The sequence below is a fragment of the Panthera tigris genome, chromosome C1 (genome assembly GCF_018350195.1).
Source record: "Panthera tigris isolate Pti1 chromosome C1, P.tigris_Pti1_mat1.1, whole genome shotgun sequence".
Classification (NCBI taxonomy): domain Eukaryota; kingdom Metazoa; phylum Chordata; class Mammalia; order Carnivora; family Felidae; genus Panthera; species Panthera tigris.
The window spans coordinates 7,526,285-7,550,553 of NC_056667.1; the positions used below are offsets into that span (position 1 = coordinate 7,526,285).

At 47.9% G+C, this 24,269-nt stretch overlaps 1 protein-coding gene across 1 annotated transcript in view; it reads left to right on the top strand.

The window, feature by feature from the left end:
* The window catches only part of PEX14 (peroxisomal biogenesis factor 14), a 143,447-nt gene that overhangs the window by 52,311 nt on the left and 66,867 nt on the right, over positions 1 to 24,269 (top strand). Inside the window, exon 3 of the mRNA XM_042993795.1 lies at positions 4,690 to 4,774. Within this exon, the coding sequence (XP_042849729.1) occupies positions 4,690 to 4,774 (85 nt within the window). The remainder of the gene's footprint in view (positions 1 to 4,689; positions 4,775 to 24,269) is intronic.

The following is a 24,269-nucleotide window of genomic DNA, read 5'->3' on the forward strand; positions in this document are numbered from 1 at the left end:
TTAATTTTTGACTATTTTTAATATTTTAAAATGGCTAATGAATGCTCACGTTTTAGGAGATAGATGAGTACGGAGCACACAGGAGTGCTGGAATTGGTGGCATTCCAAATAAGTGTCACTGGAGACAATGCATCAGGTTTACGTGTCGGGTGCAAAGTGCTAAGGCTTCCTCACACCCCGGGGTCGCTAGCAGGCAAGCTCTGTTCTCCCGTCCCCCTCGTGCGGAAAAGAAAGTGTGCCTTCTGAAGATTACAGCGTGCGGGTCTTTTGTAGGAGAGCGGGAAGCACACAGGACGCATCTCTTCAGCGAAGACTGTCGGAACCTCGAGTCTGCTCACCAGGGATTACTTATCTTGCACAATGCATTTAACAGCACATAGTTCATCGTAGATCACCCCTGAGTATGCTGTAGTCCATTGATTTATACAAGTACAAATCCTGGGCTCTCAAACAAGGGTCTCTCGCAATTGGCCAGTCATCCGGGGTCCAAAGGCCCCTCTTCCCCCTGGGTTGCAGCAGGCCCTCTGGGGCAGCCATTGCAGAGGGGAGGTTACTCCCCTTGCTTGCATCGTGGCTTTACCTCTGGCTTTCAGTGACAGGCCCGTGAAAATGATCAAATTTCCCTAACACTCGGGAGTTGATGGTGACAGGGTGGTTTTATTTTGCTTTTTGGGGGAGAGAGGTGGAAGGTGAGGTCACAGGAATAGGGGTGGCGAGAAACTTCGCTTCTGTTTTCCTCTGAGTTCGTCACCCGTATTTTTATGATACCAGCTAGTGGCAATTCGAGGTGCGCTCATTAAGAACTCTCAGCGCAAGAGGAGGAGAAAGGAAAAACGATCCCGTGTTTCTCATGGACTCAACGGCAAGTGGCTTCCAACAACGGCATCAGGTGCTGTGCGCCAGAATTTTCCCTGGCTTGCTGCACTCCCACAACATGTGCAATAAAGTTCCTGTCTCCGTTTTACATCTTTGACATTGAGGCGGAAGATTTGGCCTGAATTTATGTAATTTAGTTGGGCACAAATATAACCCATGAATAGTCACATTCATCTCCTAATTAGAAAATCAAACGATAATACAGGACAGGCTGCAGGCACCCCATCATTTCGACCAACAAAAGCATGCTGTGTGTGTCGACCCTCTGTAGAGGAAGAGCCAGTTGAATTGCTTCATGAAGTTAATGCAAAGTGTCCAACAATAGGTGAATGAAAGCTGCAAAACCCAGTGTGCCCAGCAGTTATTTAGTGTGCTGAAATCTTTGCATTATGGGTACAGATTTGGGGAAACCTTGTACCATCTGTGGATGGCTCTCGGGCATGTAAAATGCCGGGTTGGACAGGCCTTTCCCCCGTATTGTAGCTCCAGTTCCTCGTGCGGTGGGTGCAGGGGAGAGTAGAGAGTAGCTGAAGAAATAATTAGTGGAAGGAGGAGAGAGGTTTTCATATGTTCACACTTACCTGGAGCTGCCTATCTGGGTATCTTTCTTATTCAGCACATTATGTTGAGGCTATTAGTTTGGATGCTTCATATTTTTGCATCTGGCGTAGTGATATCGATGCTGTTAAATATATGATTTGCCTGTCGCCTGCATTTTCAGACAGAGATCAAGAGGAACATAAACAAGTCCCAAATATACTTTATGTAGGTGTTTGGCAGCATGATTTTATATGGCTTGAAATTAGTGAATGGAAACTTTAAAAGAAATTGTTCATATTTTTGCAAGTTTGAAGCGTGCCGGGACTTTGTCAAATTCCCGTTAAAATAAATACGTCAATTTCATCTCCCTCCCGAATTCATTTATCTTGCTTTTTTAAAAGGTGTTTTCTACTTTACCTGATGTTTAAATTGGATTCGCTCGTTTATGCTGTTCTTTGCTATATCCCCCACGTTTTTCTTAAATGAATTACTAATGACAGAGCACTCCATCATTCCCTCTCTACAGCCACTTTAAGGAAAGCATGGTGATCTAAACCTTTTAACCTATTAAAGATGATTTTTCCCAATTGAATCAGACCCACCACAGGTGTAATAACTAATCATTTAAACTACACCTGCTATTATGTATTTTTAAGCCATTATGCGTGTTGGATAGATGATAATTCATGTTTATTGCATTGTCCGATGGATCCGTTTTGCCTACACTAGGCTGATTAATGTATTTAAAGAAATAAGAGATGCAATTTTTAAAAAAAAATTGATGGAATGCGCCAAGCACTGCATTGAGTGCACCATTAAACCCATCAGAACTTTGCTCTCTGACCAGAAATGCATATACCAAGGACTATATTAAAAAAGCAAGGTGAAACCTGTGCATTTTAGTGGTGGGATTCTGTTTTCTTTCTCCATCATGGAAAATTTTGGAAGGATGAAGGAAAGGTCGGCGCTTCTGCGGGTAAATGAGAGGAGCTGTGTTGTTACTATCTGCTGCTCAAGACCTGCTCATCCACGTTCCCTCTGACACCTGGTGCACACACCGCCGCGTGCGGAGACCGCCGCGTGATACCAGTGTCGTAATTGTCGTGTGTGTGGCAGGTGTATTTTTTTCCAGGTGAAGGGCGGTCACCCCCGAGCCATCAGAGCTGTGCCGATGGGCATCGACCCTGGGGGGGCCTGTGACTGTGTAGCTGTCCACCCCTTCCTGGACATGGGGCTCTCTTCCTCTTGTCTCTCTCCTTCCTCCCTCCCCATCCCCCCTCCGGCTTCTCCCCTTCCCCTTTCTTCTGCCCACCCTGGTGGGTCAGCTCCTCTGCTTTCTCCTCTTGTCCCGTGGCCACTCCTTCCTTCTCCCCAGTCCCTCTTCTGTCTTCCTCTTCTCTCTCTCCCTTCTCCCGTGTCTTCATTAAACTGTATCATTTTGTAGATGTTGGTCACATTTTTTTTTCTTAAAGTTTGGTGCGAACCGAGGAGAGGTGGTCGAGGGACCGAGGGGGCGCGTATGGAGTTTTGGGCTCTAGAATCTGGAGCATGATTTCCATCCAGTCCGGAGCTGTTTGGTTACCACTGCAGCTCATGATGGGGTTTAATAGGTTTGCAGGGCTGGATGGATGACAGCCACGCTCCGGGAACGCTGCTGTGTCTTACCGCTGATGGGCCCGAATCCGAAGGCCTGGGACACTTGAGTTCATCCTTTAGGGAGACTGTCTCCGGCAGGCCTCCAGTAGAGGGACTACAAGGGAAAATATATAAGGGAGTTGCCTGGCTTTCTGTTTTTCTTTCTAATTTATCGTCATCTTTTGTTATCAGAGAAGTGTGTCTGGTCGCAAGATTAAATTCATATAAAACATGAGGAGACTGTTTGTAAGTTGTATTCCATTTGTAGCCACAGTCGCTGCATAGCTGCTGTCCTTAGTCTGCAGGATCTTAGAAAAGTTCCTTATGTTTGGTCCCTTAGAAATTTTTTCCTTCGGCAACTTAGGAGGGAACTCTAGGGTCTGATGACTTTACCTGTAACATGAGATGTTATTACCCATTTGGTTTTGATGAGATGAGTAATGCCAGTCATTTAAAACAGCCCCTTCCCTCTCTGGGGCAGGTTGGCATTTCCCACCCGTTGCACTAGTGCCCGGGACAGAGAGCACACAAGCGGCGTGGAAATACACACTGTGTGTGCTGAGTGATGCGAAGGTTAATGCCTTCAGCATGCTGCCTTCCACCCCCTCCTTGGCTTATTTGAAGATATGAAGATTTCATTGAATAATATCATCACCAGACGTAGGGAGATAATCTGTCAGTCTGTCAGCTTTTAGCCATGAAACCCCAAACTTTGTCCTTTGAAGTCTCTTCAGAATTGAGCTCCGTTGCATAAGCGGGACCAGCGTGGATGGCTGTGCGCGGTGTCTCTTATATAATCCTTCCCAGCCGGTCTGTGCTCAGCACTTTGCCAGGCTCTGTGGAGACAGCATGGTCTCTTCTCTTCAGATGCTTGCAGTGTAGTTGGGGAGGCAGCCTGAACATTAGAAGACAGTATAATTATGTCTTCAATTATACGGTACACACTACAAGCATTAAAGAATTTAAGAGAATGGGGAGATCAGAGATGGCTTGCTTATTTAGGGAAGGCTTCGAGGAGTTAGCACAGGCTATAAAAGGGCTGTGCTGGGGTGTGTGTGTGTGTGTGTGTGTGTGTGTGTGTGTGTGTGTGTATGCATGCAATGTTTAGACAGGTAGAGGTGGGAAAGGGCCGCCTTCTAGAAAAAGGGCATAGCACGAGCACAAGCATAGGGACGTGGATGCGTGTGGCCAGGAGAAGGCTACCTGTCCTGCCCAGGAGTGTGAAGAATCAGCTTGAACAAGGAGAAAAAGAAAGGATTCCTGCAGGTCTTAACAGTTAGGTTGAGAGAATCAGATACAGGAAGCCAGTGGGAACCAACGTAGTCTTTTATTTAGGTATATTTTATTTATATTTATTTTATTTTATTTTTCTAAAGATTTTATTTTTCAGTAGTCTCCACCTCCCAACATGGGGCTCGAACTCATAACCCTGAGATCAAGAGTTGGATTTTCCACCGACTGAGCCAGTCAGGCGCCCCTATTTAGGTAGATTTTCAATGTGAGAAATAACTGGTTATAAATTTGACCACAACGGTGTGTTTATTTCTGTGGGCCTGGGGATAAACTGGTAGGATTTTGAATCTTGAAATTCAGACCATGGAAGTTTACTTTTCTTCTCTGTTTTATCTCCCCAACCAGATTGCCACAGCAGTGAAGTTTCTACAGAATTCCCGAGTCCGTCAGAGCCCGCTTGCGACCAGGAGAGCATTCCTCAAGAAGAAAGGTACAGCTTCCCACGGCCATGTCGTATGGCCTGCAGAAAGGGGCTGGGGACGGGGCAGGTGGAATCCACGGTGTTGCCGAGAGGACCTCCTGTAGCCCTCCCACTGGTGTGGGGGTGAAGGGGAGCCCCCCAGAGGGAATGCAGGCTTCTTTCCCCACGGTGGAGCAGAGAGGTGATGCCACCTGGATGATCGAGCACCACATGTAAGGCCATCAACGTAGCCCAGGACAGCCTGGCACAGGCAACAAGGCGAGGCCCACTGGATAGGACTGTGGAGGACTTCTGTTTTCTGGTCTGTTCTTCTGATGATACGACCCTGGCTACACAATGCCTGGCCTCAGGTTAGGAGGTCAGCTGCCTCAGTAAAGAACCAGGGAGAAAGAAATTGAAGGGCGAGGGAAATGAGATGGCTAAACAAGGTCAGGTTAAGGTCGAGCCTGGGGTCAGTCTGATTTACAGATTGAAGTGGTAAATTACTGGTTTTATGGTATTTCTGTAAGCGGGGATTAAATGGGTCTTGACAAATTCAATATTGTCCAAAGCAGAAAGAATCTCTTCTGGCTCTGTTGCAATTTAGGATAATTTTCTGTTTTTGTAAAATACAAAACAAACCCCAAAATGAACAACAACAAAAAAGAAATCTGACTTTTCATTCTTTGAACATTTAATTTTCTAGAAAGCTGGAAAGTTGTATAAATGCCCTTATATACCATGAGCAGGGGGAGAGGTGAGGTGTCTCCCCGCCCTGACCCCGACCCCATCCCCCAACCAAACTCTTTTTCCTTTAGGAGCTGGAATGTTAGCCTCAAAATTGTAGGTTGTGGGCTTTAAGTCATCTGTGGCTGGAATAGAAGACGGAGTGGCTTGGTGGTGTTTCCTCGGTCTGTATCCCACCAAAGAGATGCTTGCGGGATCGCGTCCCGGGCCTGCGCCCTTGGGGTTTGGGCAGAAGGAGCCTGAAGCTCTCCGTCGACAGGCATCTGTTCAGCGGCAGCCTCGGGGGCGGCCCCTCGACTGAGTTGGTGAGGGGCGCTGTGCATGTGCTGGCGGCACTGTGCTCGCCCCCCATCAGCAGGCGGTTATTAAAATTTGGAGTGCGTTGGCCGGCCTCTCCACTCCGCAGCCATCATGCCATAAAAGAGTTTTTCCTTGAAATATGTGTACCTATAGGGAGTAATTAATCATAAAAGCTTGGGGATTTCAGCTCCCTCATCAAAGCATGGAAGCTCGGGAAAGCTGAGCCTAAAAGCTGTGCTGATTACCCGGGGTAACCTGAGACAAAATCTATGGTTGCCGAGAGATCCTTTGCCCCAGTATATTGTGCAGTATTATAACTGCCTGATCTTCTCTTCCACTGACAATGACCAGTTATTCCTCATTTTCTCTCAAACGCAGCTGGGTTAGAATTTCATTTGCAGAAGGTATTTAGAGCAATTTAGAGACAAATGTCTCTGGTGTTTGCTCGGCACTTCCCCACCGCAGGCTTTGCTGAGCAGTTTTAGTATCAGGAGCTCCATCTAATCTGTTTAATTTTAATAAATCCCTGACTGGGAGAGGGAGAGAAAAAAAGAGAGAGGGAGAAGCTCTGGACCAAATAATACTTCTTTTGAGTTGGTTGGCTAATAATTACTGTAGAGAGGAAAGTGTTTTGTGCAATTATTATTTGTTGCTCCTTTAAAAAACGCGAAACAAACCCAGTTGATTAATCCATCTAAGAGTGTTTTACCCTGTGCCGTGCCCTGTTCTGGGCCCCGGGGACTCAGCAGAGAAGGGGCAAGATGGCATCCCTGCCCTCGCCTAGCTTACATTCTAACGGCCAAAGGCGGACAACAGACGGAAAAAGGAGACGCGTAGTATATCGGGTGGCAAGTGCCACAGAGAAAAAGAAGGCCGGGTGCGTGGGGTCAGGAGCCCCGGTGCTGGGGTGGGAACGGGCTGCGCCTTTAGACAGGGCGACCAGAGCACGCCTCTCTGAGAGGGTGGCGTGAGCGGAGGCCTGAGGGAGGTGAGTGTTTGTCACTGTGGAACGGGCACCGTTCCTCCTCGACCCCTGGGTCGGTGAGAGATTTTAGAACATTAGGGTAGCAGGAACCGGGAGAGGGGCCTCCTACCCTTATTCCTCCAAAGAGAGCCACGGGAGTTTACCCTGAGCCTCAGTCCAGAATCACTGGACGCAATCACCCGTCTCCATCATCCCCTAAAATGCTGCTTCGGTCAGGAATTATCTGTTTCCGAGTTGAATCCCAATAGGGTAAGTTCTGGCAGGACCTTTTCTGGGCAGAGGATTCCAAGGTTTGATTGGCGCCTGGGGAAGAAGAGCCCCTTCGTGGGTTTACACTTCACTTTTTAAATTTCCGGCTGTTCCTTGGGTCAGGTGTACACGGTCAGCAGAGCTTGGCGCCGTCTCTGCTGGGGAGAGGGAGGAGGGCCTTTTGCAATGGAGCGAGCGGCTCCCCTGTCCCTAACTGTACTTGGGAAGGAAAGAGAGTTGGCTGGGTGGTCTGTGGGGGTGGGGAGGGTGTCCTGAGGGGAGGGATCGAGGTTCTGGCATCCTCCCCGCAGCTACCCCCTGTAGGACTCCTCGTAGTCGTCGCTGGGGGTGGGGGTGGGTGGGGGTGGGGGTGGGGTTTGGAGCGCTGGCTTTGGGCGAGCTCGCAGCTACTATAGTCTTGGCTTTTCCTAGCAAATGTCACTTCGGGGAATTGCAGTGGAGCTCTGCCTTGAATTATAATCTTGACTTTCTTTTTTTTAATAAACATCTCTTTCCTGAAAAGGCAAATCCAATTTTGTTTTTCTTTTAATATTATTTAATATTTAATATAGAAATTGAGGTCCCTATAGTGCATGTCAGTTCAGTGGAAAATGAGGGTTACTTTAGGCACATCAGCTGAGTTTGTTTTAATGGGAAACCACAGCCCGAAGCAGGGCTGAAGCCTGCCTCTGATACTGACAGGTTAAATGTTGTGCTCTCTGATTTGGGGGGCCAGGGAGGGGCAGGGGCGGGCTAGGTGGGGAGGGAATGGGATAGGCATGCAAGAGAGTTGGTTTGCAAACGTCTTCTGTGTTTGTGGCTTTTTTGTTTCTGTATCGTGAGGTCTCTTCTGGATGCTTTAAAGTCTGAATGTGGAGTCATTAATGAGAAACATGAAGTTATTGGAATCATTTATCATTTTCTTTGAAGTTTGTACTGCCATTTTGTGTAATTTACAATATTTCTTTCTTTTATCGGGAATTTTTTGGATGAAAGAGAAAAGCAGCTGTTCACCTTCAGAGTATTAGAATAAATGTTTTTGTTTTCCTTCCAACGACTTGATTCTGCAGATGGCACATCGACCGCGTAGTCAGCCGAACATGGGGATCACTGGGCTGTGTGTGGGGGTTTAAGCCCTCCTACCACTGGAACCGCCTACAGAAGCCGTTCTCACCGGGCAGGCGTCATGTCTGGGCTTTAAGTGGGCTGCGGTCCAGGAGGTTAGAGTAGCTTAATAACAGCAATAGAATCGGTCCAGAAAGTTAGAGGCTTGGACAGCGTTGTCAATAGGCTTATGTTGATTTGACACCCTATCCAACCACAAAATGTAGGAGGCAGGCTGCTTCCAAACATGTTGGCAGGCTGAGTGGAAGGTGGGTATAAGTGATGCCTGTCCGTCGGGGGTGCAGGGCAGGTGACATGGGGGAAAGACAGCGTTGTCTGTTAGCTTACTCTCATATCCATGTTGCAAAGCAGGCTTCTGGAAAAACGACAAACGTCATACACGTTTCTGTATAATCCCGCCTGACGGGGCCTGGGCTGTGTTGGCTGAGACTTGTGCTCATGGTGCCTTTCTCAAGTGTGTCAGGAAAGGGCTGTGCTCTCGTTCATCTAGTAAATAGTCCAGGGGTGAGGAGAACTGAGCAGACAAGAGACACCACCATCCTTTCTCATTCTCAAAGGTGAAACAAGATCTTATCTCTCTTCTGTTCCTGGAAGCGGAACCCCTGGTAGCAGAGCTGCCTCCTTGCTGGAAATGAACTTGAGGAAGAAACCTGATGGTCTCAACCTTGGTGGCGGGGTAGAGGTGAAGGGCTGCTCTCGCTGGAGTATTTTAAGGGGGAGTAAATTCTTACACAGACTTCAATTTAACTCTCTTTTATTACTTTTCTTTTTTATCATTTACGTCCATTTCATGAGGTAGTTTGCATGTCCTTGAATGGAATCTCGTTACCATGAAAGCTTTTTTAGCATTGATTTCATAACAGTCTTAATTTAATAGCTCCGTCATTACTGAGAAGCTCTGGGAGTGGGGCCCTGGCTTTCCAGGTCACTGACCTTTTAATTACAAACCTTGTTCTGATGGCCAGGTTATCGACTGGACAGCTCCCAGCTTGTGCCCCCAGGATGAAAACGAAAATAACTATGTTTCCTCCCCCATCTCCAGGAAAAAAAAAAAATTGTAACCTCATGTGTTTCTAAAATTAATTTTCTCCTTCAGCTTTACTTTATAATTAATTCTTTAACGTGTCTTAGTGAGGCCAGAAGTATTTTTATAACGCTGCTCTTTCTAGAGCTTGGGTCCATCAGAGACCTTAGAGGGGGGCGGGGAAGGGAGACGAAGATCTCGCCAGCTCCCACCCCATGCTTGACGGTGGTGGCCCGTTCCTTCACCCTCAGAGACTCCTGTGGCTGAGCTGGCAGGAAAGGCATTGGCTCTGTGAGGGGCTGTCTGGCCCTCCTGATTCTTTGTTAATGACACGTGGATCGTGGCATTGAGATTTAGATTCATTCCTGTATTCACTGGAGTTAATTGTGCCTTCTCTATCCTGGATGCTTCATCTTGTTTATTTTGTTAAAGAATGTTTTATTTTATTTAATTTTTTAAAGTCATCTCTACCCCCAGTGTGGGGCTCGAACCCACAACCCTGAGATTAAGGGTCACACGTTCCACCAACTGAGCTGGCCAGGTGCCCCCGATGTGGACATTTTAAAAAGATGCTCCCCTTCTGGGCAAAGACCAGGGTTGGGTGATTTTTCGTATTGCCTTACCTCTCTGTTGGTCTCAGATGACTGGAAGAAACAAAATAACCTACCTGAGGAGTTCTGCTCGGTCATGAGCTTGAACTGAATACGTGATCTAGGTTCTCTCTCACTGGTGACGAAGAGGGAAAGAAAAGGACAGGACAGTGGCTGGTAAGAAGGGTGACCGCAGGCTCCAGTCTGCCCAAGACTGTCCTGGTTTCAACACTGGAATTCCTGTGTCCCCTAGGCCTGGGCAAGCGGGTCACCCTGGCAGGGCAAGCCTCCCCGCCCCCGGAGTGAGAGCTATCAGGAGAGACAAAATGGGTGTGTTTTTTGGAAGCCGGAGGAAAAAGTTCACCAGCGGTCAGTTCCTCGCTAGTCCAGCCTGCATTCTAGTGGCATTTCCTCAAACACTGCCTGCTGTCGCTCCCCCAGGCCCTGCCCTGCGACGGGTCCCGTGCAGAGAGCCTCTGGGGCTGGGGCCGTGCCCCGCAGGTGAGTGAGGAGCTGCCGGTGGCCGAGCAGACAGGGCTGTGCGCGGCAGCCTCCGGCTCGTTCCTGAGGATGATTGAGCACCTCCATCCATCTGTTGTGAACGGACCGTCTTCCTTCCCTGCCAGCCTTGCATCTGCATATCCGTCACCTGCTGTTCCGGACCGGCCTATTCATCACACTGACTGGTGTTCCCCCATCAATTTTCCTGCTCCCCTTGCTATCCAAACTTGTCTTGAACTCCAGAGATTCTTTTTCAGCATCCAGGATGAGAGCTGCAGCAGCTAGACTGGCCGAATGCCCTGGAGATAGGGATACTATGGCTTCCCCGTTCAGAGGGGAACGGATGGGACTTGTTCCCCCAAGAAGGCTGAGGCGAGTAGGTTCCTGCCATGGGGGGGACCTGCCACGGGGGGGACGGTGGCACGGAGGAGCTCGGGGTGGAGGGGACACAGCTCTTTCGGGTTTACCTACTTGCTTTGAAGTTTGCCCTGGAAATGAAGAATGGTTCCTCTCTTCTCGAGCTTTTGTGCCTTCAACAGTGCGACAAAGAAAAGCAAAGTGACGTTGTCATGTATGGTAGTAGTCTTTGAGAATTTTGTTTTTCTCTTTTACTTTGTGGAAAGGTAAGATACGTATGTGGCTTCAAAAATGCAAACCGTAAGGAAGGATATACGGTGAAAAATTCGTCTTCCTCATTTCTCTTGTTCCCGTCCCTCTTAATTCTCTTTTCCAGAGGATGCTGCTCTTTATTCAGTTTCTTCTGTATCATTCCAAAGATAATCTACCCATATAAAAGCATGTTAATATTTATTACTCCTCCCAGAGAACCACAAACACTTTTTTAATGCAGTGGTAGCGTATTTTACACTTCACCTTTACACTTGACGTTACATTTGGGCATTCATTCCACATCGGCACCTATAGACGGGGTTCCTTGCTCTCAGTGGCTGCATGGTACTCCAGGATGACCGTGGTCCAGAATTTGTTTTGACCAGTCCCAATTTAGTGGGCATTTAGGTTGGTTCCTGTCTTCCGCCGTTTCAAACAGTGCCCCAGTGGATATCCTTGTGTAGACATTGTTGGACCTGTGTTTGGCACGCTGCTGAAGTAAAACTGCTTTGCATATGTGAGTAGGCTAGGGTGTATTTTCTTGCTTAAAATTTCATGAGACTGTGTTCCCCCCAGAAAGAATAGAAAACTGTTTTCTAATGTAAACATGACTGTAGGTGGAAAGAAATTAATAAAAGAAAAAAGGCCGCGTAACACATTATCATTAACACTTAGCACAGATTTGGATTCTGAGGGGACATCCTGGTCATTGGTTACAGGAGAAAACGCTTTCTTCCTAAAAGAATCCTTTTTCAGCCCGTTTTCGGAGAGGATGTGGGCTCCTAAATTTAATTTTTGGCACACAAGAAACATTCAAATAAATGGCAAGCTTCAGAAACATGGTTACAATCTTTCCAAATGAAATATATGGCTTAGTTTTCTTTTGTTGTTACTGGATGTTTTATGGGTCCTCGGCTATTGGTTAGGTGGTCGGCCTTTATTCGGTACCTGTCATGTGTAGAGTATAATTACACCAGGCGCTTCGTGAAAGAATGGTGGGGCACCTGTCTTTTCTGGTGCGAGGGGCTCGCTGGAAGGAGGTGGGGATGGGGGCAGAGTGCGCATCAGCTGTGTCTGCGCGTATCCACGAGAGGTGGCCGTGTCTCAGAAGTCGACACTGTCCGAGCCAGCGAGACTGCGGTATAAAGCTCACTGGACTGTGAGTCCCTCAAGGGCAGAGGCTGTGTCTCACTCTTCCCAGCTTCCTCCACACCCAGCAGAGCCAGCGCCAGTCAGAGGCTAATGAAGGAGGGGCTGAATGAACGAACGCTGGCCAGAAATGGAAGGCGCTCACCAGGGAAAGCTTGCAGAAGGAGCTCGGCTTTTATTTTTTTAAGTTTATTTATTTATTTTGAGAGACACAGAGACAGCATGAGTGAGGAAGGCGCAGAGAGGGAGAGAGAGAATCCCAAACAGGCTCGGAGCCTGGTACAGGGCTCGAACCCCCGAAACCACGAGACCGTGACCCGAGCCGAAACCGAGAGTCAGATGCTTAACCAACTGAGCCACCAAGGCGCCCCATGGAGCTCGGCTTTTCTTGAGTCTACGGTGCGTGGTCATCTCCGGCATACATGTAAGGTAGTTTTGGAATTGCTGTATGCCATCACCAGCTAGAGTACAGGGTTTGGATGCAGTTCTTTTTGCCTTTAGCCTTATAGTATCCACTGAAAATGCTCTTTTCCAAAGTTCCTTAGGTCAGCAGAGCTCCGTCTTAACCTAGACATTGAGGGAGGCAGTAGGCATAGATGGTCAAAGAGTGGGAAGGGCGTTGTTAGGGAGGCTCACGCTGAGGCTTGTGTGCTGTTAGCTGGATTGGCCCGTAGGCTCTGCAGGAAAGAGAATCGGGGTTGGTGAGATGGGCAGTGAGGAAGGAGCCAGCGTCGGGACTCAGTTTTACAAATAATGGCGGATAGCATTACTTGAACCCATTGAAACTCTGTCAGAGCTCTACCAAGAAAGTTTACTCTGGGCTCTGCGTCTGAACCCGAGAGGCCTGGCAATAATAAAACCAGCCATAGAGGAGGCACTGCCAGGTCTGTTGTCAAATGTGGAGGATCTGGACTAGGAAGGTGGCCGTCGAGATGGAAATGAAAATGCCGGCATATTTATATAGACAATTTTATGGTTTACAAAGCTCACATTAGGTTCTTCTCCAGTATAATCTTTGTAGTAGGCGAGTTAATATTTGTTGAATGAACGAATGAATGAATGAATGAATACGTGATTTAATGAATCCTCCATTTTACAGATGAGGGAACTGAGGCTTAGATGAAGCAGTGCAAGAATCTGGCAGAAGTCGAAGTAGGACCCAGTCTTCTGACTAGAGGTCTTTGAACTCTACCACATCCTTTCTGGAAAGGAAGGACCGAGCCACCGAATTGTAGGGAAAAGAGTAAGCCATGCTCAGGAGTGGATTGGCTGTGTGGGGTGAGGGAGGCAGGACTGCAGGTGACTCACAGGGTGGCGTTAGAGTGTTAAGCCGCTTTGTAGAGGTATCACTGACATACAGTAAACCATACATATCGAAATTGTGCAATTTTTAAAATTTTGACACACATATGTACCCGTGAAGCTACCGCTGCAGTCAGGACAGTGAACATACTCATCACCCCCAAATGTTTCCTCCTACCTTCAGCCTCCTGCCTCCAGCCCCCCAGTTCCCACACAAGCACTGATCTGTTTTCTCTTGTAAAGATTAGTTTGCCTTTTCTAGGATTTCATATGAATGGGATTATACGATGTGTGTACTTCTTTTGGTCTGGCTTTTTTCACAGAGCATTTGAGATTTTGAGGTTTGTCTACACTGTTACGTGTATTAGTGGTTCATTCCTTTTTGTTGCTGAATAGTAATTCCATTGTTTGGATAGAATACAACTTGTTCATCTGTTCACTTGTTGATGAATATTTGAGTTTCTTGTTTTTTGCTATTAAAAATAAACCTGCTGTGGGGGCGCCCTGGGTGGCTCAGTTGATTAAGCTGCCTCTTGATTTTGGCTCAGGTCACGATCAAACAGTTTGTGAGATTGAGCCTCGCGTTGGGCTCCGTGCTGACAGCCCAGAGCCTGCTTGGGATTCTTTCTCTCCTCTCTCTCTGCTCCTCCCCCAACTCATGTATGCTCACGCTCTCTCTCAAAACAAATAAATAAAAAAAAAAAAATAAAGCTGCTATGAATATTTGTGTATCAGTCTTTGTAGGGACATATGACTCTCTTTCTCTTGGGCGGTACTGGAGGTGAAATGTCTGGATAGTGTGGTGGGTATATGTTTAACTGGTTAACACGTTTCCGAAGTGTCATTGACAGTGGTTGTGCCATTTTGTGTTCTCCCCAGTCGTGTATGAGTGTGCTGGGTTTGGAGCACGGAAGATAGGAAGATGAAGGTGCCGTATTTGTACTTTCTTTCCAGTAGTAAAACCACATGGCTTTGGAAACATTCCTTTTTTTAAAAAAAAAAATTTAAACATTTATTTATTTTTCAGAGAGAGAGACAGACAGAGTGTGAGCGGGGGAGGGGAAGAGAGAGGGAGGGAGACACAGAATCCGAAGCAGGCTCCAGGCTCTGAGCTGTCGGCCCAGAGCCCGACGTGGAGCTCGAACTCACAAACTGTGAGATCATGACCTGAGCTGAAGTCAGATGCTTAACGGACGAGCCACCCAGGCGACCGCTTTGGAAGCATTCTTAAGAGAGACTAGATAATAGGTCATGTTTGGAATACTTCAGCGTGGGAGGTGATAGTGCATGGACGGCCTGGGTCGAGATGCTAGCTTCACTACTTCCTAGCTGTGTGGCCCCGGATAAAATACTTAACCTCACTGTGCCGTGGTTTCTTTATCTGTAAAACGGGGTTGATGGTAGCATTTACTACAAAAGACTCGGGTAAGAATTAAATGAAAATGACGTGAAAAGTGCTCAGCAGAGTGCCTGACACTGAAATAAGAGCTTCATGGATGATGACAAAGATATAGCAGAGTATATCCTCTTAGAAGGTACATTCTTAAGGGGCTGCGGTCAGTTTGCTGTAACGTTACGTTAAAAAGACAGACTTGTTGGGATCATAAAAATTCACGGAACAGGGGCCTCCAGGAATTTTGAGCAGAGAGGGATTTAATTCAGGCAGTTAGGAACTGGCTCGAGATAGAAAGGGCCGGAGGAGTGGACCCAAGGCCAGGCCTCCAGGAATGACTGGCTTGCCAGGGGAGCTGCTCCGCCCTCTGTTCCAGTGAGGACAGTGGGGGATCAGGAGGCTGCCACCAGAACGGAACGTTTGAGTTCAAGAGCACACCCTCGAAGCCATGACTCAGGGATCAGGAAGTTGCTGTGCCCACCGCTGCCGTGTGTTCTACGTCCTTAAGAACGGTGACAGGACGTTGGGATATGAACTTGGCTTCTACCTCTGTAAAATTGCCCCTTGACCCCCGTGAAGCGAGGGCTAGAGATTGGGCACTGGGACAGGGAAGCTCCGGATTTCCAGTATCTTGCGCGTTGGTTAGCTCACGTTTGCAAATCAAAAGCAGCGGCTACGGACTATGGGTCTTTTACCTCCTCTCAGCTTTTCACGCTGCCTGTCAGCACAGCTAACTCCCAGTCCAGGACTCTAGCTGCCAAGGAGTCTGGGAAGGGTAGCTTTTAGCGTCTTGCTTCTCTGATACAGGAAGGCACTCCAGGAAGAGGTGAGAATGAACGCCCAGTGCCTTCGGAGGAGCCCGTAGAAGAACAAAGATTCACACATAAAACACACTTGCCCCCCAAACAGGGGGTGTAAGCACCTCTTTATCATAAGCCCCTTTCTTACCGAAGGCTTAACTCGGCATTTTCCAAACCTTTTAGGTAAACAGCCCGCAAAACGAGGGAAGCATTCATTTGGCCCCGCAGCACACTAATAAAAACAGTCCGAAGAGAGGTTGTGTTTTCAGTCTAGAAGCAGGTGGCAGTGGCTCCTCTGTAAACCTAAAGTGTTTCATTCAACAAAGAGCCAATTGTATGTATATGCGAGGGAAGGATACTGTTTTAGTCAACTGTTTTTGTTGTTTTTGAGAAGAGCTGGGCCTGTAATTGCTAACAAAAGCAGTGGTGATGTATCTGTAGTTTGTCCAAGAGGTAAATATTGACGTGTTCTGTATCGCCACTGGCTTTCTGAGAGGGTTGTAAGAGTACTTGTCACTCCTTTCTGGCTCACTTCGGGATGGGAGTTGTAATGAGATTTATCTCCTAAGGGTGGGCAAGAGAGTTTTCACCAAAGGGACTATGTGATATGTGGGTTTGTCTGGAAAATGTTGGAAGTAGGGACTTGTGAAACTTAAAGTACGCCATTAGGCAATCTCCACTTCACAATATGTTATGTTGATGGGGCTCTAATGAGAAAGATTCTAAAGTAACTTTGGATAGTATTCGTTCATTTACCAATCCATTGTTAAATTGACATTTTTGAGCCTGTCTTTGAGCCTGTCCTCTGTGTGTGTGTGTGTGTGTGTGTGTGTGTGTGTGTTAGATAGAGTATCTGCATTTGTGAAGCATGAGTTAGTGTGCTTTTATTTTACATTTACTTTCCATTGTAGGCTTGCTGGGTTGGTCAGTGGACAGCTTTATCTTCTTTCCATTTGTGACAGTAAGTGGAGGTCGCTCCTCGTGGTCCTGAGGCAGTGGCATGGTGGGCCACACAGGCCTCCTATTGAAATCAAACATCTTGACTCCTTTTTCCCTTCCAGTTTTCCCCAGGCCTGCGTTTGGTTTCTAAACCATTCTGGTAGGAGCCAGTCTTCTCAGATGTCACCCGTGTCATAAGAAGACTTGTGAATGCTCCAGTCTCTTACTGTTAATTATTCTTTTTAGTTTTAAAGCCCTTTTGAGCAATCTTTCTATAATTGGATTGTCGAGTAGGTTGTAGTAATAGGGTGGTCTTTAAATTTTGTGTAGATTTCCAGTTTGTTAAATGATTGCAAAGGCTTTCATTCATAAAGTTGAAGTTTACCTTATCATGGCATTTCAGGGGAAGAAATCATGACCCTCTGTGATAAATTAAATATCACAACCACACAAATGTCATCTTTTCAATGAAACCTAAAAGTGCAGAGGAACAGGACTCCCGTCCACACCGTTTTTAGCTTCAAGCTGGAGCTATACTCTCAGCCAACAAGAAAACTATTTTACCACTGACGGGGGTGAACCTCTCAAGCTAAAGAACAAAGCCATACCCTCTCCTGCTTTGCGAGTCACAAACAGAATTGTCAATTAAATTATTCTAATTGCAAAATTTGGGGTCTTGGCCGAAAGAACACAGGTTGAGTTTGAAGAAGAGGCTGTTAGAAAAATCGGTTTAACTTACAAACGGAGCTAATTTGTACAGAATGTAATTGAAAGAGAATAAATATGGAGATTCATGATGACCTCTTTTGAGTCCATTTCTGATATTTACTTACATTTTTTTCAGTCAAAGCCTCTCCGTGAAGCGGTCCCGGAAAGAGCAGACTAAGTACTAAAATAGAACAGAAAATAGTGCCGTTGTTTGCAAGGCCTGAATACCTGATTTTGAAAGATTTGTACCGTTTTTATCGTTCATTCATTCATTCATTCATTCATCCAGCCAACAAGCGTTGAGCGTATTTTTTAGAAGGCACGGCGCTGGCCCTAAAACTGAGAATATCAGGGTTAATAAAATGCAGCATTCCGGGTCGTCCGGAAACGTGAAATGCCCAGAATCGTTGCAGTTAAGCCAGGTGCTGTGAGAAGATGATGTTGGGAGGGTGGGAGGTTTGCATCGGGAGGGCCGCTGAAAGCATAGCACAAAGAATGAGTGTCGGCCGAGCCACGGCCAGCTCCGAGACTCCAGCGCAGGCAAGGAGCCTGATGTGACCCAAGAACCCATAGTGGGGTGGAAAGGAGAGTGACAGCTCACCAACTTCCGCCAAGAGAGGCCACTGAGAATGGAAGTACTGTTGGAGTTTCGTACAGAGTTTCAGTCTGTAAACTTTTCATATCGTCAGTGACCAGGTTCATCCCTGTTCACCAGGCATTCCTGGTCTGCGGCCTGCTGAGTGCGCGCAGTGGGGACACGGATGGCCCATGCCATTGGAGAACTTGGTGGTGAGGCAGTAGAAACTGCTGGTGACGCAGTTGCGTCATTCGTAAGTGAGCCTGAAGTGATTGGATACAGACTGTATGATCGCCACTGGCCTCTGTAGTTTGCTTTACATTTAAAAGCACTCTCACATACGTGTACTCACTCAGTCCTCGTGGTAGCTCGAATTGGTTCCTCAAAAAAAGTGCGCTTGAGCACGGAGACTTAGGGCAGCCCCCTAAGGGGGCTGAGGAATCTGAGGAACCGGTCTGTGTCATCAGTGAGTGGTTGAATTTCAGTGTTGTCAGTGCACCCATCCACTCCTGCAGACAAGGGCGCTCTTCTCGAAGAGTCCTGTTCTCAGAAATGAAATCCAGAGTGACCACAGAGGTTATTTCTTTCATGCACGTCTTTTCACATGCAGCGCTCTGACCAGGAATACAAGGCGAACGTAATGTTAGTTTTACGTAGTCGTGGAGATGTACTTGCTGTGTTCCACGAGGGCTCTTGCCCAGAGAGCTGGTTCTTGTGCCGGAGGAGGGGAAGGTTCGGGCTTGAGAGGATGGCTGTGTTAGTAAATGCTGTTGGCTTTGTTGTTCTGTGTGGAGGCTTTTGTCAGGACAACAAAGGGTAAATAGGGTGATCTCTGCTCCAGTGGAGAGGTCGAATGGTTACATTACACAATCTTCTAGAGCATCTTGCAGCAAATACATGGGTTATATTAAAAATTGCAATCATATCATTTTTTATAGTAAATTGCTGACCTTATGCAGTGGAATCAGCTTTATTGAATTTCGCCAAAAATGCGTTTATAATTCTGCCATACACCCATGATATTCATGTCCTTGCTGTCCATGTGGCAATGTCCCTTTTTATGATGTTAAACAAATTAAATCGACTTTCTCCCGAGCTGCTGTGCCTCACCTTTAAGATCCACTCTCAGGAGTTGAACTCCCACGGAGCAGAGCTCACCTCCATCAGCTTGGATGTCATTAACTCCACAGAACACTGGGGTCTAGTGCACTAGGAAAGGAAGCCTTGCCCCAGCGGCACAGATCTGGCTTTGAGATTATTTCAAGGTGGTTCTGGGGCCGTTAACGTATATTGCGTATACAAGTGAACGCTAACAAGGCCTTACCATAATTACTCTGTTTGTCTTGAGGAAGTGGTAGGCATTTGTTTAAAAGCATTTCATGGTGAACCAAGAGTACACAAGGACAGTCAGTTCTCAGCTTATTTGTGATGAATATTCATCGCAAAAGATTAATCTTTTAAAAAAATATTTATTATTTTTGAGAGAGCGAGTGGGGAGGGGCAGGGAGGGGGGGGTGGTGGAATCTGCTGCCTGATGCGGGGCCCAACCCCGTGAACCGTGAGATCACGACCTGAGCCCAAACCTAGAGTCGGATGCTTAACTGACTGAGCCACCCAGGCACTCACAAAGGTTTAATCTTAGACCAGTTCTTTAATTCTCTGGAGCTCTGCCCCCTTTCCAACTAGTGATGGGTCAGGGATGCAAACTTGTTTTCATGTCAGTCTAACAAAAGCACAACCAGGAAGTTGTAATGCATATTTAAGTGAAACAAACATTTTTAAATTATCTGCTTCTTAGAATCATTGCTCTGAGTTCCTCCCTTATGTATCTGTTATGTATGTGTCTATATGTGTGTTTGTATGAATTGCTAGTCCCCGGTTTTGTACACAGAGGCAGTATGATACAGTGGAAAAATTCGTCTAATCATTCGCTGATTTATTAAGTGTCCGTTTCCTTTATGGCCAACATTTGTGCTAAGCACCAAAAGTATGAAGATAAGATTTAATATTAGTGGTCCAGTGAGGTTCCATGATCTGCAAACAGGTGTCGTATGGGTGATAACCCATTACGGGTGCTATAACAGCTGTATGTGTAGGGGCCCAGAGGAGGGGGTGATAAGTTTTGTAGTGGGAGGAAGATTGGAGTGGAGGTTTAGAAAAGGCCTCAGTATAGGGGAGATCACCCTTACAGGGGTCCCCAAGAGAATTAGTGGTCTCTAGAGTTTGGGGAGCAGTGCTGACTTTAATCCATGCAGGGATGGGATGGGATGGGAACGTTGTCTCTGAGACCAGGAGTGACCTGGAAATTCAGGAAACAGGCTGGGAAGTTGGAGAGGTAGGGGTCAGACCTTATTTGTGTTAACTCAAGGGTTTGAGTGGGGAAGCTATGAAGAATTTTATGGAGAATAATATACCCTGTTTGTGTTTCAGAAAGCTCTCTCTGGGTAGGGTAGGTAGTTGGGAGTTCGCTGCAGTAATTCAGGTGAGAAATGATGGATGGGCAGGGGCACTTATTGTGGGGCAGGGGAGGATGGATTAGGGAGGGTGCGGGGGTAGAATCCGTGGGGCTGGTGGCTGAATGATGCCAGGAGTGAAGCGGATGGAGGCGTCTGTGCTCACTGTCCAGGAGTTTGGTCTGGATGATGGAGGAGAACGGAGAGCGTGGAGAGAGTTCCAGGCCGGGAGTCAGACGACAGGGGCCGGGAGGCAAGAGAAGGCCTAAAGGAAGTCCCAGAGACCCCTGTGGTGTGGTTAGTGCCCACACCCTCGGCTGCACCGCGGTGTGTCACTGTCGGGCACCAGCTGTGCGCGGTGGGTGTCCCGGCCTTCGTGTCGCTTCCGCGGGGTGACTGTCAGGCTTGCCGTCTGTGTGGGGAGACGTTGGTAAGTGGTTTCACTGAAATTTGAAGCTCTCTGAAGAAAGAGGAGATGGCATTTGTGAAGCAAGTGGTATTTTATCTGGAAACGGCTTCTCCGTGAGAAGCCTGTCCCTGCTCCTGGTGAAGCCTGCCTCTCCTGCCAAAAGGGGGATTGCACTGAATCGGACCATGATAGTGAAAGGCTGCCACTCGAAAACTCACCTTCCAGAAAGCTCCTCTCTCCCCCGCCATCCTTACTCGCTCTTCCCTGAGTTTGTCCATCTGTGTGTGAATGTATTTCCACTGATGTTCTCGTGACGGCCAGTAGGCTCTGCTGATGTGGCCTCCGTGTATGGCCTGATGGTTACAGCGACCTGACCCTGAGTGTACCTTGGTTTTCTGGTGGCTGATGGCCTTCTTGGTACCTTACCCCTTATGAATCGATGAGTCAGAGGAATAAAAAGTGTGTGGAGCTAAGGCAGGAAGGCTGAGGCAGCAGCTCCAGCAGGAGTGAGGTGAAAGAGACCCCGTTGTGCTTGGTAGCATGACCAAGACTCCCTGGGAGGTCCCAGAGCTCAGTGACCCCTGGTCCCCTGGAGGAGGGATGGAGGGGGAAGAGCCTTTCACTTCCTCGGGCTCCTCCCCTGGTGCTGGTCCAGCTCCACCCCAGGGACCGGACGCACAGCTTCAGACCGCCCGCCCCGTAGCTCTGCCTGGCCCGTGCCTGGGACAGATATCTTTGTTTTGGTGGTGGATTATGATCTGCAGTTTTAAAAAACATACAGGTTGCACACCTCTGAGAAAAAAGTATACGTGAAAGTAAGTTTCTTCCCTGTAGGCATCTTGCTCAGTTGGCTTTTGTCCAGCCTTTCCATGGAAAACAGCCTCCTTGTTCGATTTGAGGCTGCTTTAAAGCTGGACATCTCTGGGGACACCGGGGTGGCTCAGTCGGTTAAGCGTCCGACTTCAGCTCAGGTCATGATCTCATGGTTTGTGAGTTCGAGCCCCGCATCAGGCTCCGTGCTGACAGCTCGGAGCCTGGAGCCTGCTTCAGATTCTGTGTCTCCCCCTCTCTCTGCCCCTCCCCTGCTCATGCTCTGTGTCTCTCTGTCTCTCAATAATGAATAAACGTTAAAAACAACAACAACAACAACGTAGAGTGAACCTGAGTTTTCTTCCTTAACTAAATTTGCTCATATTTATCCTTTAACTTAAAAATTAAATTGATGTGGGGCACCTGGATGGCTCAGTCGGTTGAGCGTCTGACTTCGGCTCAGGTCATGATCTCACGGTTTATGAGTTCGAGCCCTGTGTTGGGCTCTGTGCTGCCAGCTCAGAGCCTGGAGCCTGCTTCGGATTGTGTCTCCCTCTCTCTCTGCCCCTCCCCCGTTCATGCTCTGTCTCTGTCTTTCAAAAATAAATAAATGTTAAAAAAAAAAAAAAAAGCTGGACATCTCTGGAATTTACCCCTCCGGTCCCCTCATTAAAATCACCCACAGGATTGCTCTCTGCCCCCGCTTTCCCCTGTCATCCCGTCTGGTCTCTCACTGACCATTTCTGTCTGGTCACTTTGTAGTCCACTTTGGTGGCTTTTGCCTCTTCCTTCTGCCTTTTTTTTTTTTTTAATTAAGCTTTTTAAACATTGTATTAAAAATTGTTTTGTTTTTTTGTTTTTTAACATTTTTTTAATGTTTATTTTTTGAGAGAGAGAGAGACACACACACAGACAGGGGTGAGTGGGGGAGGGACTGAGAGAGAGGGAGACACAGAATCCGAAGCAGGCTCCAGGCTCCCGGCTCCAAGCTGTCAGCACAGAGCCCAATGAGGGGCTTGAACCCATGAACCGTGAGATGATGACCTGAGCCCAAGTTGGACGCTTAACTGACTGAGACACCCAGGCGCCCCTAAAAAATTGTCAATCAATGATTTGGGCGTTTGGTATTGCCACCCATCCATCTGTGGTAACTTTTTAAGACATTGGCCTAAGCAGCCTTTCTCCTTCCCCCTTCCCTATGTACATGGTGGGGAGAGGGGGGCGGATGGGGGAAATTATGGAGAAAAACATGTTAAAAATGACTTCCAGTGTAAAACGAGAGGGAAAAATCAATGTTTAAGGAAACCCAAAAAAAGCACCTCTCATTATAGTAATTAAACGGCAGCATTTAACCTATCAGAATGTTCTGCATGTGTGCGAGACAAGCCGAGGAGCTGTGGGTTTGAAATTATAGCTCTAATCCTCAGGGAAGAGAATAGTTAAATAATTTGTTTTTGAGGTGCCAGAGCGGAGCTGGGAGGTTGTGTGTGTGTGTGTGTGTGTGTGTGTGTGTGTGTGTGTGTGTTTCTGTGCGCGTGCGCCCGCATGCGCGTGCGTGCATGTGTGTGCCCCCGTGAGGGCGAGGGGCCATGATGCCCGTGTTTACCAAGAATACCCTGGAGGTCGGTATTTATCAGCACCTGTGTGCTGTCAAGAAGAACACAAGCTGCCATTGCCTGTTCGTTAGGTTTCCAGAAGAGTCCGGGCCTCACCTGTGGCCGGGCGTTGCATCAGAACACTAGGACTTGCTTCATCCTGGCCCCCTGGGACACACCGGAGTGGATTTGAGAGGAGACAGGATGAGACAGAGAAAGAGAGACATGGGAATTAGGGAAGGAAGCATGCGGAATGATTTTGAAGAATGTGCGGGGCACAGACGCCCCGGACAAAGCATTCCGACTCACGGGGCCGGCGCTCCCAAACCAGGCTGGGCACAGAGGGCCGGGTGGAAGGGAGAGGGCCAGCCTTGTCCACACAGCCGTCCTCTGCCGGCGTCCACTGCGGCTGGCCGGGTTCCTCCTGTGCCATGATGCGGTGTTGGGCTTGACGCGAGTGGCGGGGATTAGCTGTTGTGTCCAGTCTGCCCCATTAGAGGCGTGACCTTTTCTCTCTGCACCCCTGGCTGGAGTTGGTGATACTGTTAATGCTCCCGGGCCTCTGGAAGCCACTCCCTTTCTCCCTAGACATTCCCAGAGCTTGGCAGCTGCAATCTGAATGCCGCAGGAGAGGCCGACACGTGGCAAAGGGGCGCCGTGTGCATCTGTCCCTGTGCCCCTCAGTAGGGGATGAGCTCTTCAGCGACCTGGGGTGGGGGTGCTGGTACCGCGTGTTCCTTTTAGGCTCACAGTCCCGTCGGTCTCTATGAGAGCATGAAGGGTTTCTATTAGACTAATAAGGAGCCCTGGGGACGCTGGTTACAGTGTGATAATGGTCCCCTTGGAGGGCCCGAGGCAGTCTGTGTGCGCTGACCTCATCCTGGAGGAGTACTGATGAAACCCCCGCCGCCCCGCCGCCTGATGTGGGGGGCAGGGGGACAAGGCTGCCGCGTGCTTCTTCTCCCGCTTCATTAGTATCAGGCTTGCTTGGCTTTGGGGCATTTCATCAGAACTTCTTCAGTTTTGCTTAGGAACTCTGAAGAGCCGATGACTCTACTGGAAAATTTTCTGTAATAATAACTTAGTACAGCAGCGCCCTTCACAAATACCAGCTAGTTCATCCTCGGAGCTCCCAGGGGTCAGTGGAGGGGGTGATGGGGCAGGGGTGTTTTGTTTATTTCCATTTTATAGGCTGAGAGACTGAGGCACCTGGAAGAGTCTGACTTGGGTCAGAGTCGGTGGGGGGGAGGGCAGAGAGGC